This window comes from Pogoniulus pusillus, chromosome 21, assembly GCF_015220805.1.
Source record: "Pogoniulus pusillus isolate bPogPus1 chromosome 21, bPogPus1.pri, whole genome shotgun sequence".
In the NCBI taxonomy this organism is placed as follows: domain Eukaryota; kingdom Metazoa; phylum Chordata; class Aves; order Piciformes; family Lybiidae; genus Pogoniulus; species Pogoniulus pusillus.
In genome coordinates, this window is record NC_087284.1 from 12,155,346 (window position 1) to 12,169,433 (window position 14,088).

At 39.9% G+C, this 14,088-nt stretch overlaps 1 protein-coding gene across 2 annotated transcripts in view; it reads right to left on the reverse strand.

Moving 5' to 3' along the window:
* Window positions 1–3,803: 3,803 nt before the first annotated feature.
* CAP2 (cyclase associated actin cytoskeleton regulatory protein 2) overlaps window positions 3,804–14,088 on the reverse strand; it is a 67,070-nt gene continuing 56,785 nt past the window's right edge. For both annotated transcript variants that reach the window (XM_064160968.1, XM_064160967.1), the window contains exons 8-13: window positions 13,730–13,910; window positions 12,725–12,900; window positions 10,919–11,042; window positions 10,618–10,700; window positions 6,875–7,015; window positions 3,804–5,444 (exon numbers count right to left, since the gene is read on the reverse strand). In XM_064160968.1, the coding sequence (XP_064017038.1) occupies window positions 5,361–5,444; window positions 6,875–7,015; window positions 10,618–10,700; window positions 10,919–11,042; window positions 12,725–12,900; window positions 13,730–13,910 (789 nt within the window). In that variant the 3' untranslated portion in view covers window positions 3,804–5,360. The remainder of the gene's footprint in view (window positions 5,445–6,874; window positions 7,016–10,617; window positions 10,701–10,918; window positions 11,043–12,724; window positions 12,901–13,729; window positions 13,911–14,088) is intronic.

Below are 14,088 nucleotides of genomic sequence, written 5' to 3' on the forward strand. Positions count from 1 at the left end.
GCCTAATTCCCTAGGACATTGAATAGATTTCTGGTTTTTAAATGCAGGCTTGAAATTTCCTACTCCTTTATCTATAGCTCTGTTTGATATTACTGAAGTTCAATCAGATGCTTTTTTCTTAAATGTGCTTTTCATGCAGATATGCTGAGCAATGGTCAGAGAACCAAAAGATCCAATTAATCACTGGTAACAACTACTTGTTTTTTCTTTTGCCTTCATGCCAATCAAACTTTTTCCTTTTACCGAGATGATAATTTCAAAATCGAAGTAGTCTTGAAATCTTACAGTGACTTTCAGAGAGTAGTTTCCCAGTTCTTTTGACAATGTCCAGATCATATCCAGATGCTGTAATCTAGCCTTTTGTCATTAGCTCTGTGTCTGCCAGGGCCTGCACCTCAGCTGGGTTCTGCCATCTGCTGGGTACATGGAGTTACTACCTCTACTTCTGATTTCCTCTAATTCTTAGTAACCAATATTCTAAATAAATAAATAACGGAATCACAGAAGGGTTGAGGTTGGTGGGGACATCTGGAGTTCATCTGGCACTGACTCAGAGCGCAGCCGCAATTTTGGTGCAGTGTTGAGAGCATCAAGGGGCATTTATTGTGTGATAGCACAGAGTAAAAATAAATTATCAATAGGCTCTTAGTGATGCTCAATATTTAGCAGTTCATTCCTTGCTGGAGTCAACCATTAAACACAGGTCAAGTTTGCTGGTGTACACTTGGAGGACACAACTGATCGTGGTTGGGATGATTCATCAAGTCATCGTTTTGCAGCTTATTGACTATGTCCATCTCAAGATACCCTTGGTTTTTCAGAAAATGAGTTTTAACATGAATTTGTACACAAATTCAGGTAGGGTAGAATCAGAACCTTGGATTTGTTTTGTTTATTTATTTTTTGAAGTTAAAGCCATTCTGCAGGAAAAGAACTGTCCAACCTACTGCAAATGTATGACAGCTATTTTTTTATGAGGACCAGAACTAACAAAAGCTGGTTATAGATTTATTTTTTGTTTGGTGTCATGTGGCAGATTAAGAGTACTGGATTATGGTTGTTTAGAACTAACCCTCTAGGTTAGTGTCTTAATTATAAACAAGAATAGGAAAATTCCAGAGACGTTGAGTAGAAAATAGTAAAAGGTGAATAAAATAGGCAATTGGATACAAAAGAAAAATAATAAGTCTGTATCATTCATCTGCTTGCTGATTAGCATAAAATTTGCTGCATAAACTATTCTAATTGTTTCTTCCTTTTTGCTTCTTCTCTCTGTGATTCTGCTTTCCTTTACTCCTTTACCTCTTTCCTGACCTTCTGCTGGTGTTTTGTGTCTGTGAGGTACTGGAAAGGGAAGGAGGGGGAGAAGGAGGCTGCTAGTATCTCTCCTTGGGCTTGTCCAGAGGGGTGGGGAGCAATTCAAGGGGGTCCTTGTGTTGCTTTTGAATTGTAAATATATGTAAATAGATTTTGTTTATGTTCATTGTATTTTATACTTTCAGATTTTTAGCTTGCTTTTATCAGTAGACCTTCATTTTGCTTCCAAACCTTCCAAGCTAGTCTGGTGATTTATTCTGGGAGTGACTTCATCCCATTGCATTTTTATTGGCATCCCAACAGTGAGGCTAGCTTGATTTATCAATAATCAGAAGAAGGAAGCTAAGATGATGTTATGCTGAAGCTATCTGCATTACAGATAGTCTCTTTCCTATTTTTCTGGTGTCCAGTAACACTTAGAGTTGTTAGCTGATGCAGTTGCCTTGGGTCTGTCCATGCAAAACCTTATCATTTACACCTCTGCCCTCTGACAAAGTTCTTGGGTGTGTTCAGGCTGTCAGGCACACACTGTTACTGCAGAAGATTTTGTTCTCTTAAAAAAAATCCATTAAAAAGAAGTATTTGGGTCTGATTTCAGGAACATTAGTGGTTTTGAACATTGTAAGAAGAATCAGACTAGCCTTCACACATTTATCTTTGAGAGAGGAGTTAAATCCCTAGGAGGAACTATAAGAATTTGCCTGTGTAGTGATTCAGAGTGGTCGTGCTGCTTTGTGGTTATTACTAAGCATTTGGTAGTTGTTTTGTATCACACCTCCAAAAAACTAAGTGGCTTCCTGTTGCTGCATAATAATTTGATGCTGGGATAAAAACAAGAGTCAGAGTTTCAGGTCAGGGTGCCCCAGAATGTTTGGGGTTTTTTTCATGGAATAAATTATGATGCAGGGATTAAATTACCTTAACCCTTCAATAGTCCTTTTATCATGACAAGTATATGATGCTCATTTTCTGAGCACACCTGAGTGAAGTATGGAGTGGACCACCTGTGGTTTGTTAGCAGAGGATGGACATACACAAAGCCATCAAGGGAAATAATGGGAGAAGCTAAAAGTAGAAGGCAAAGGTTTTGGGGGAAATGATGGGAAAAGGTAAAAGTAGAAGACAAACTTCATAAACTTGAAGCAAGTCATGGTCACACCTAGACATAATCTGTGGAAGATACAGGTGTATCTAGAAGTGAGAATCAAGAAAAGCTCAGTTCTTTGGCATGAAACTTCAGGTGTATCATCTAGCACGCTGTGGTGGTGTTGGGGCTCATGTGCCTTTAAGAAGACCACAGAGACACAGTCCTCCGAAAAGAGATAGAGAGTCCCAGGGGATGGACCTGGTCTTCCCAGGAGAACTGTAACATTCTGTTCCACTTCCAGTATCACAGTTTATAAAGCACTGCCTGGCTGATATTCCTCTCTTCCTTCCCTGCTTCTCCCTTCCCTTCTCTCCTCGAGTAGAGCGCATCCCTACTTATCTCGTGGTCTGTGTGTGGGAGATGGCTTCTAGCTGGCAGGGAATGGTGCGATGCGTCATGAGGCCTGCTGAGGCCTTGTAGGCCTGAGGTGGGGAGGGCAGTTGTGGCCTATCCTGGAGGCCTGCCGAGGAAGGATGCACTGGAGCTTTGATCTGGTAAGCCTGGCCTAGTTGGTGAATGTAATAATTACACCTGACTGCCTTCTGTACATATGTGCAGCTCCCCAAAAGGAGTAATTGTCATTTCTGTCCTCTGGTCTTGGCTAGCTCGTGGCCCTAAAAGCAGCACACAGGCAGAATACCTGCTCTCCACTCCCACAGGCAGTACAACAGCAAAAGGGAGAACACTGCATGACATGGGAGGAGGAACAGCTACTATCTGTGATTCTATGGGCGTGTCTATGATTCTGTGGAGGTGTTCAAGAAAAGTCTGGATGAGGCACTTAGTGCCATGGTCTAGTTGACTGGATAGGGCTGGGGGATAGATTGGACTGGATGATCTTGGAGGTCTCTTCCAACCTGGTTGATTCTATGATTCTACTTTTTCTCAAGCTTTTTAAACAGCATTTAAGAGGGAGAAGGCCTGGAGAAGGGGAGGCTCAGGGGTGATCTTATTACTGTCTACAACTACCTGAAGGGGCATTGTAGCCAGGTGGGGGGTGGCCTCTTCTCCCAGGTAACCAGCAATAGAACAAGGGGACACAGTCTCAAGTTGTGCCAGGGTAGGTATAGGCTGGATATTAGGAAGAAGTTCTTCACAGAGAGAGTGATTTGCCATTGGAATGGGCTGCCCAGGGAGGTGGTGGAGGCACCGTCCCTGAGGGTCTTCAAGAAAGGACTGGATGAGGCACTTAGTGCCATGGTCTAGTTGACTGGATAGGGCTGGGTGATAGGTTGGACTGGATGATCTTGGAGGTCTCTTCCAACCTGGTTGATTCTATGATTCTATGATTCTAAAGGCATACAGAACTAACACTGCAACAGAGCAAGCTCTGGACAACTTTGTATTTAAACATTTTCCTTTTATTTATTAAGAAGTTTACTGTTGAAAAAACTGGTATATATTAAAGCAAACACACTATACACATAGATTAAACATCAGATAGCAAAACCTTATGGAATGAGCACTACTTGTTGCGTTATATAGGGCGTACAATCAAAGGTATACTTTAAAACCCTCAAGAATCAATATACTTTCAAGGTAAATTAGGCACAAAATGTGGGTTATAACTAGCTCTGCAAGCATCTCACTGTGTTTTACTATTACAAGGTATTACAAATGATCAAAAATGTAAGCTGACTTCTTAAATCGTTAAAATTTTATTTGTACTATGTGCCGAAGTAGTACAAATGTATACAACACTCCACCTGTGTTTAAAAAGCATCTACAGTAGAAACTATAAATTACAGTCAAAGGGCTAGACAGGAAATTACCCCTTTATTTGGGCTCAGAATGAGTGTGACATAAATTTATGGCTTTGTTTTGTGGACATACTTGAAACTGAGGAAGTCCTACAAATATGGGGAAGGTATTTTTAATGGCCATGAGCTACAATAGAAGTATTTTAAAGGGTAGCTAGTAGTACAGAAACTGGCTGGCATCTGACATATGCCTCCCTCAGTTTTCTGAACAGGATGCAAGGTACAATGTGACATTTTAAAGAATAAGAGATTGTCTCACAAATTAAAAAAAGGAGAAAAGAAAGAGAGAGAGAGAGAGAAAGAAAGAAAAAGAAGGAAGGAAAGAAAGAAAGGAAAGAAAAAGAAAGAAAGAAAGAAAGAAAGAAAGAAAGAAAGAAAGAAAGAAAGCAATCCAAGGAGCAGAAAACCAAGTACTTTACTGCAAGGTTTTAGCTTAGATGTGGCTTTAGCTTTGAAAGAATTACTAATTTTCAAGAAAGGAGAGGGCAACAGCAAGGTTATGAACCACGATAAAAATCTTACCTCACAGAAAACATAGGGATTTTCTAAATATACATATTAGAAAAGTCTTTTATTAAAATATTAGGTATTTTTTAAAACCTTACCAAAATGTATTGCTGAAAGTTGTAATTTTTTTGCTTGTTTAAACCAAACCCCATGAAAATTGTCACAGAACCATCAGGAACTGTGTGCTCTTTAGGGGTACATTCTTGCTGCATCACATAGGGATTGCTTAAGAGGTAAAAATAAACATCTTAAAGTCTTAGTGCTGTTTTTCATTAGCAGAAATGTAAACTGGAATGCACTGAAGCGAAACAAAGTGTACCATGCAGTATGTATACATAATTATGTCAAACCAATGAGGTGACTGAAGGGTGAGGGGTTTTAATCTATTACATTTGCAGGAAATAATTTAGAATTAAAATTGTATGTGAAGGCAAACTGTAGAAAGGTGAAAAGTACTGGGATGCCTAACAGAAGGGTGCCAGATGTGTTACTGTTTTGAGCATGCAGAGCTAATGCTTTGAAGGCCTATCACAGCAGTATGAGCTACTGCTACTTCTAGTTCTTTACTGCTTTGTTTTTGCTGGCTGCGGTCTGGTCATGGTCAGCAAGTGCTGTATGGCATTAGGAAGTTAACCCACAATCTCTGCAGGTTCAGTGACCAACTTAGATCCATCCCATGCTGTCTTGAACTGTTCAGGAACCGGAAATTCTTTCTGGTAAGAAACAAAAGCAACAATGATGGTTAAATAAACAGTGGATATCTCATAAAAACTAGTGGAATACTATTAGTGCTACATGACTGAGAAAGCATTGATAGCTTAGACATTACAGGATTAGGGAGAAGCCTTCTTCATTGCTATAGGAAGCTGTTTTACAATGCCACACAGGAAAAAGCCTTATTGCTACCCAGTTTCAAATAGCCTTGGTATGGTATTACTTTGCAATAATCCCTCTCACACCATTATTAGGAACAACTAAGTAAATAAACCTCATGTCAGAAATTACTTTAGATTCCATCAGTGTCTGAGTTGGAAGACAGTAGAAAGGATTTAATTGTGGGAATTTAGCAAGGAGTCTACTTTTAAGGATGAAAGCAATATTATAATATGGACTAATAAAATAAAGTTAAAAACAGGCTTTCATTTTAAGTGTGAAACACTTTGAAAGACTTAGCTTTCCTTAGCTTTCAGAATGAAGTGGACCATCAAAGAAAGTCTCCTTCCACTCCATGTATTTGGTGAAAGGATGGGAGATGTTGTTATGTCTTTCTCTGTTCCCCCTAAACCAAAAGCAATGTGAAGAGGTTTATTTTTCGTTCAGACCCCAAACAGATGTTTTGATAGCCAGTAATTTCAGATGATGCAGTTATTTGAGGCAAGACTGATCAAAAGGACCATCTGAAAAAAAAATGGGTGAATATGCACCCTGTGAACATTGCTCCCTTGTTAGTTCTCTGAAGCTGGGAATCTAGCAGTCATTTTGGTGAGAATGAGAATTCTCATGTTGAATATCTTCTGTTACAAAGCCTAAACCCACCAAAGAAAATTTCAGCCTGAAAGATTAATGAGGAATTGCAGTGTATTAGAAATGCCAGTGGGCATAGTATGAGAATCTTGCTAGGACAGAAAAAGAGACAGGAAAACACAACTCTTTAAGTGGCTGTTAAGGACTTATAGTGAAAATAGTAGGAAGTACTACAGGTGCTACCCATGTCTCAACAGCTTTAGAAACAAGAAGTACATTATACTGGTTTATTCCATTTGTAGTAGTACTGTGTTTATCTCAGTTTCAGCATCACCACTTTCAGGTTTCAGTGCTCTTGTGTGAAGTGAATTTCTTCCAGAGATTGTGTTTAGGTATCACAAAAAAAGAAAATTAAATGGACAGATGAAGTAATTATCTCTCGAAATGGAAAGAAATAATTCTCTGTCTGGACTTTGAAATTACTTTGTGCCTCAGTGAATAAGGCACAAATACCCTGCACTGATAGCTGAAATATTGGGACAGAGACATGCGATTGGTTTGGATCATTATTTGGTGATGTAGTATGTATGGCTTGTTGCTTTCTTTCCTAGCAGTTTGTGTTACTAGCTACCAAGACTAGTGGGGAAGTGGTAAGAAAGCTTAAAAATATCTCACTCACATAATCACCATCTTGGGGAATGAGGATGTTCATCTCAGATGACTTGGCACTCACAATTTCACAATCTAGTGATTCCTCACTGAGGTAGATGTGGCAGCCTTCTGTTTTGTTAATAGAAATGGTTGGCACTTTCCCCATCACCTGCAAAACAAAACCTGCTTAATATCCAATCTTAAAGTGCAAACAGAGATATTGTTAATAAAATCTTCATTGCCTACCAGGTCTAATTTTGGCCACCAGCATCTGATTCTGTGTGTCAACTTCCAGCATAATGCTTATATTTGATTTGTTTGTGAAAATTCTTGGCAGTGGTAAAAAAGGCCTATATACCATCAGGAAATCTAAAATATTGTCCTGGTTTCAGCTGGGTAGAGCTAGTTTTCCTACTTAGCAGCCAGAATAGTGCTGTATTTTGGATTCAGTATGGGAACTGGTATGAGAAGAATGGTGATAATACACTGATGTTTTTAGTTGTTGCTAAGGAATTGAGGACTTTCCAGCTCCCCATGTTTTGCTAGTGTGCACGAGCACAAGAAGATGGGAGGGAGCATGGCCAGGGCAGCTGACCCAAGTAGCCAAAGGGATATTCCATACCATACAATGTCATTCTTAGTTTATAAACTGTGGGCAGTTTGCTGGGGAAGAGAAGATTGCTGCTTAGGTATCAGTCAATAAGTGGTGAGCAATTGCATTGTGCATCACTTATCTTTTCTTGGGTTTTATTTTTCTCTCTCTTTGTTATATTCCTTTTCATTGCTATCATTATTATTTATTGCTATTGTAACATTGCATTTAATTTTAGTTATGAAACTGTTCTCAAACCAGGAGTTTTAATTTCTTAATTCTTTTTCCTGTCCCACTGGGAGTGAGGAGAAGCAAGCAAGCAATTGGCTGCCTGGTGTTTAATTGCTGGCTGGGGTTAAACTATGACAAATATAGTTTGATGAAAGTGTTTCTCGGGTTCTCTCTAATTTCAGTGGCAATCCTATGCTGACATTTAGGCAATGTTCACAATGTTCATCAGTGAGAAATGATTAAGGAATCAAATGTGTCCACCTCAGCCCAGTAAGGGCAAATGGAAGATTGCAGCATAGAATGGTACTCAACAAGCGATGTGTGACACCTTCTGAAGCTCTTCCTGGTTTTACAGTATACAATGGAAAAGGTTTTTATCCCCTTCAGACAAGCTACAGTTCTAAAAAAGTATTGAGATAATTTAATTAAACCTCTAATGTTATTTCTTATGTCACTTTAAAAGCAAGCACAAGATTTACTTGAGGGGAGAAAAAGAAATCTTCTCTTGTTTACAGTTCTACAGCTTAAAAGATTTCCTCATGGCTAACTGGCTGGTTGCTGGCAAAAATTCCTCCTCTTCCTTCTCCTCTTGCCCTCTCTAGCAGGGACAGCAATATATACTGTGGGCAGTGCATCAGAAAGGCAGAGGTTATTCCAACCCATGAAAGACTAACAGCATGTGATGGCTACATACTTGTTAACCATAGAATCATGGAATTGTTTAGGCTGGAAAAGATCTTTAGGATCATTGAGTCCAACTATTAACACAACACTACCAAGTCTGCTGCTAAACCATGTCCCTCAGCACCACGTCTATACATCTTTTAAATAATCCCAAGGGTGGTGATTCCCTGAGCCGCTTGTTCCACATCTTGACAACCAATTCAGTGAAGAATTTTTTTCCAAGTGTCCAATTTAAACCTCCCCTGGCTCAACTGTGAGGGTATTTCCTTTCATCATGTCACTTGCTCCTTGGGAGAACAGAGCAACTCCCTCTTCACTACAACCTGCAATGAGAGTATGTCTCCCCTAATTCAAATTAGGAATATAATTTCAGTTTCAGTTCCATAATGTGAAAGCAAACAAAGAACAGGTGATCTGTTCTCTTGCATCCCACCTTGATCCTGAAGTCTGATCTCACTGCATCTTAAACTTTCTTTTCTTTGGTGGGTTCTCATGTAATAAAGAACAAAAGGAGGGTATGCTTATTTAATAAAGTCTGCAAACATCTGGCAAGAAAAATGTACCACTGAGAGAAAAGAGAGCCAGGAAGTATGGCACTGAAGCAACTATTCATAGCAAACTCTGTAGGATTAATTAGTTGCATTACCATATCATGTATTTGGAAATTATAAACTCAGGTCTTCAAAGTACTGAGAAAACTGAGGTGCTCAGCACTTTGGCACACTCAAACCGTGCAGAAACTGCCTGATTCAAGCAGCATATAGCCAGACTCTGCTGTCTGAAGTGGAACTCTGCTCTGTTCCATGGCACAAAAGCCTTATGCAATATTCATAGAACCTGCTTAATCAAAGGAATTTTAATTCTTAGAAAAGATATCTCCCCTTACATGAGTATTAACAAGCTGTGTTTTTGCTGTTCATTAGAGATTTTTTTTTTCAGATTTCACAAACAGTTCTAGAGGTAATGATAAAACTAATCTACTATTTAAAAAAGCAAATAAATGCCTGGGATCATTAACTGTCTCTGTCATAATAAGACATAGTGACGATGAATAAAGCTGCTTGTGACAGGTCAGAAGATGATGCACAGCTGGCAGCAGTGTCAGTCACTTGCATGATGTTCAGAATCAAAAAAACTGTCTTGCTAGTATTCCCTGTGGTGGTTGTGATGAGTATTTCACAGATTCATAGAGTGGTTTGGGTTGGAAGGGACCTACCCACCCGGGCATTGGCAGAGACACCTTTTGCTAGGCCAGATTGCTCAAGGCCTTATCCAACCTGGCCTAGAACACCTCCAAGGAGAGGACTTATGAAGCTTGGTGCAGGACTATCTACATTTGATGTCCTACAGCAGGTACAACCTTAAAAATGAAAGACCTCACTTTGCAGAGTGGCAATTCAAGAGAATTTAATTAACACTTAATTTCTTTCTCACTTTCAATAATGCATCCTAAAGTCCCTTCCCGAGAGTAGGTCATGTCTGTTGGACAAAACCCAGGATCAGAGCATCTACAGCTGGACCTCTTTGGAATGGGAAGAATGAAGTGCTGCAAATGTCAGGTAGACTGTTTTGAACAGGACAAATGTTGCAGATAGAAAGGGCAATGTATGGATTCAAAATGTGTGTATTTTCTTTTCATGGGAACAAGAAGGAAGATGATCTCTGATGAAGCTTTGTTTATTGGTTATCAAAGACAAAGCCAGTATAGTCCATCTGGGGACGAGTGACTACTTATTCATGTAATGTGTCACGCTGGTGGCAGCGGAGGTTTGTGAAGTGCTTGCATCTAGTTTCCCTTTATGTCATTTAGTTGTCCTTTGACAGTCTGTTAGAACATTTCCATTGAGAGGAAAAAATACAGAAAACCAACACCATCTTCTGGGCTTAGAAATCAATTAGTTAAATGCCAGAATTCATCCCGTAAGAACCACTGAACTTTCAAGTGCTAGGAGGTGTTTAGCATGACAGCAAGAAAATCAGGGCTACAAGTAACAGTTCTGAGAGGGTACACATCTCTCAGTTTCACTGGAACCAGAAGGGACTGGGCTAAGCAAGGTTTGTTTATTGATGGTCAGTAGTTTTCATAGGCATCTTTTAAATACATCAGTAGAATTTAGTGCATATAAAGGTATTTTTGGATACACCAATCTCTTATTTTTATCATGCTCCTGTGAGGTTTTAAAATCTCTTGTAGCTACATGTTGGGCTTTCTTTTTTCCCCTGATTTTCCTCTTTCAATCACTGTTTTGCAAATAGGTATTTACCTGAATCTGAATATCCCTGGAATTGATCACTTCCACGATTCCCACAACGTTGTCAAACACAAGGCCAAACTTTTTACAGTTGTCTAAGACAGAAACAATGATAAATAAGAAAAGCAAGACAAAAGCAGATATATGCAGACCTACTACATTAACTACAAAACTTCTTGGTGGAGTGACTTCACTCACACGATCAGTCCCTTACAGGGAATGGAATGATTCAGATGATTCAGATGCATTATTAGTCAAACCAGTAATGTTTTTTAGGATTGGCATTTAAAGCCCAGCTGAGCTATCCACTCACCAATAGTAATGGAATTGATTTTTCCTTTTATCTGAAGTGTAGATTTGTTGCACTTAAAAATGTAGGCCACTTGCTTGAGTTCAGTGTTGTTAATGACCAGGTCATTCTTATCCTCTTGATATTCCTGTTTCAAAAGAAAGTTTATTTAATTGGTTGTCTTTAACCAGCTAACAGTCAGACAGAGTTTAGTACAACTTATCCTCGAGTCATTGCATCTTCAGTTACAACAGAGCAATATCCTTCCTGGGGCTTAAAAATCTAATCTGCCTGGTGATCAGATATTTTAACTTGTTCACTCTTAGATGACCCTTGTCTCTTTTAGAGCTGCAGAAGGAAAGAACTTAGCACAGACCATGACAAAACCATGACAGTTTTGTAGAAGAGATATTATGCTTTCAGTTTAAAAACACCCTCACAAAACTCTTGCTTGGCTTCTACCCAGTATAGGCCCGCGAAAGCTTTTCCTAAACACTGAATTGTTTAGGTTGGAAAAGACCTTTAAGATCACTAAGTCAAATCATTATGTAACACATCCAATATGGTCCCTCAGCAGCATGTCTGTATTTCTTTTAAACACCTCCAGGGATGGTGATCCAAACACCTCCCTGGGAAGCCTATTCTAGTGTTTAAGAACCCTTAGAGTGAAGCAGTTTCTTTCACTATCTAACCTAAAGGTCCACTCTTGCAACCTGAGGCCTACCTGAGGTGCAACTTCTCATCCCATCACTTGTTACTATGGAGATGAGACTGACACCCGCCTCATTCTAACCTCCTTTCAGGTAGTTGTAGAGTGTGAGGTCTCCCCCGAGCATGTTTTTTTCCAGGCTAAACAACTTCAGTTCCCTCAGCTACTCCTCCTAAGGCCTGGTCTCCAGACCCTCCACCAACTTCACTGCCCTACTCTGGATTCTCTCCAGCACCTCAATATCTTTCTTCTAGTAACAGCCCCCAGAATGAGCACAGTACTCAAGGTGTGGCCTCACCAGTGCTGAATACAAGGCCACAATTCCTGGTACGCTATTGGCATTGTTAGCCACTAATGCTCGATAGTAGTTAATAAAGTGTGTTAGGCACAGGTGCAGGCATTACCATATACAATAATGAGTGAAGAAATGGGTGAAGAAATTTCCTTTCATTATGAAATGTGAAATAATATTTACACTCTGTGGAGGTCCAGGAAAGATCAGGGCTCCACAAGGAAAATTCCAGGTACTATAACCTTAAGGCAATATAATGCAGGCAAAGTGTGACTGCACCTTGTGCAAACTCAAACTGGATGCTAATGAACTCTTTTGCATGACTAAAGTGCACATTGTTTCCTCCCTCTTTTAAGCAATGGTCACATGAATTTTTAGTCATATACTCTTTGGTGGACGCCTACAGAAATTAACTCCCAGAACTTACACAAATATATTTTTTCTATCTGTAGACTGGGCAAAAGGAGGACACTTCTCCACTTCTAAGTGTGGAAGAAATGCTTGCACGGAATAGAGGATGAAAAGTAAATGTATCATTCTGCTGGTTAACAAAGCTGGAGAAAGCATTCTGTACTAACACTGTTAGCTCTCACTTGCACAATGGCCTGCAAGAAGGGATTTTAACTGGAGTTCTCTGCTGGGATCTAGAGGACTGTCCGATTTTGTGAGGAATACATGTGTTTGTTCTGACATTATCTGGTTCAGATGAGTTAGTACATGATTCTCAGATCTAAATGAATTAACTTCAGATGCTACGGAACAGTAACAGCTAAACTGTGTCAAGGCAGACATAAGACACGGCCCATTCAGAGGTGTGTCTGGAACTCACCACTCTCCACTTCTTTCCCTCTAGCTCCAAGACAGGGGCATGGCTCTGCTGTGGGGAATTCTTAGGAGAGGTGGGACTGGGAGTTTGGCTTTTTGTGGGAGAACGAACAGATGGACCTTGGGCACGTAGGCTGGGGTTCTTGTGTGTCTTCTGGTCATCAGAGACGTGTCGAAGCCCTAAAAAAGAAAGAGTGTTTATGAAAGAGAGTCTGATTTCCAATCCTAAGGGTGTTCACATTTAAGGAGAAAAGGTTCATTTGTAATTTTGAATTCATTTTTAATTTCCTCATGCTTTGCCAGGCCAATGACTTAACGTGTAACTGCCTACATGTTTTTAGCATGTCATGTAAAACATCTTTTACTGTGAATGAACTGTCTTAGTATCTTCAACAGGAAATGCCCTAATGTATTCTAGTCCCTCTCTGTCTGTAGTGAGCTTTGAGAGCTCATTTTTCCATGCATAAAGACTAGATTATTTTTCTAATTCATGACAGTATTTGGCTTATCCCTGCAGCATCAAAGGCAGATCTAGCAATTGTATATATTTCAACTCAGAAACATCCACTTTAATTGCAACTGTCAAGTATTAATACAAAATGCTTTACTACTGTGCTCCACACTGAGCTGTAAGCCGTACCTTTCCACCCGACATGTAACACATTCTGACACAGGTTGACACACTGAATGTGTATAGGGTGTGTAAGTTTTTATTTCAGTTGCAACTTAGAGGTTCACCAGCTGCTGAGGATGCAAGATGTCCTGTCTGTCTTCCTTAAAAGGATATCTCCTAATAAATGGTGTGAATTTAAAGTATGGTGAACATATTTTGGTGATGTTCCTTCTAATGGAGGTTTTGGTATGCAGTCTCGTCCACCATCGCAGGCCTCAGAAGGAACTGACCTGCTTAAATGTAACATAAAACTGCAGTGGAGTTTGGGTTAATACATAGAGCAGCTCTTGATGTAGTTTGACTCATGGACCAACATTTGCTTTCTCTTCTCCTGACCTTTGGTAATGGCCTCTCCCTGATTAAGCTGTGCAAACAGGGCTGAGCGAGATGCAGTTCCTTCATCCTTTACACTTTCTGTGTCACAGATTGGGGGAGGTCCAGGTGGTGGTGGCGGTGGAGACAGGCATGATCCACTTGTCAGAACAGATCTCATAGACATGGGTGATGCAACAGGACCCTGTTTGGGAGAGACAGAAATCAGTTTACATACAGCGTTTGACAGAACATCATATTATGATAACTCTCATTTAGTAACATCCTTGAGTGGTCTGAGTTTGAGTCTAGGCAGCTGCAGGCTCAGAAGAGTGTTTGGCACTGCAATCAAACATAGCACTACACTCTTTCCCTGCATCAAA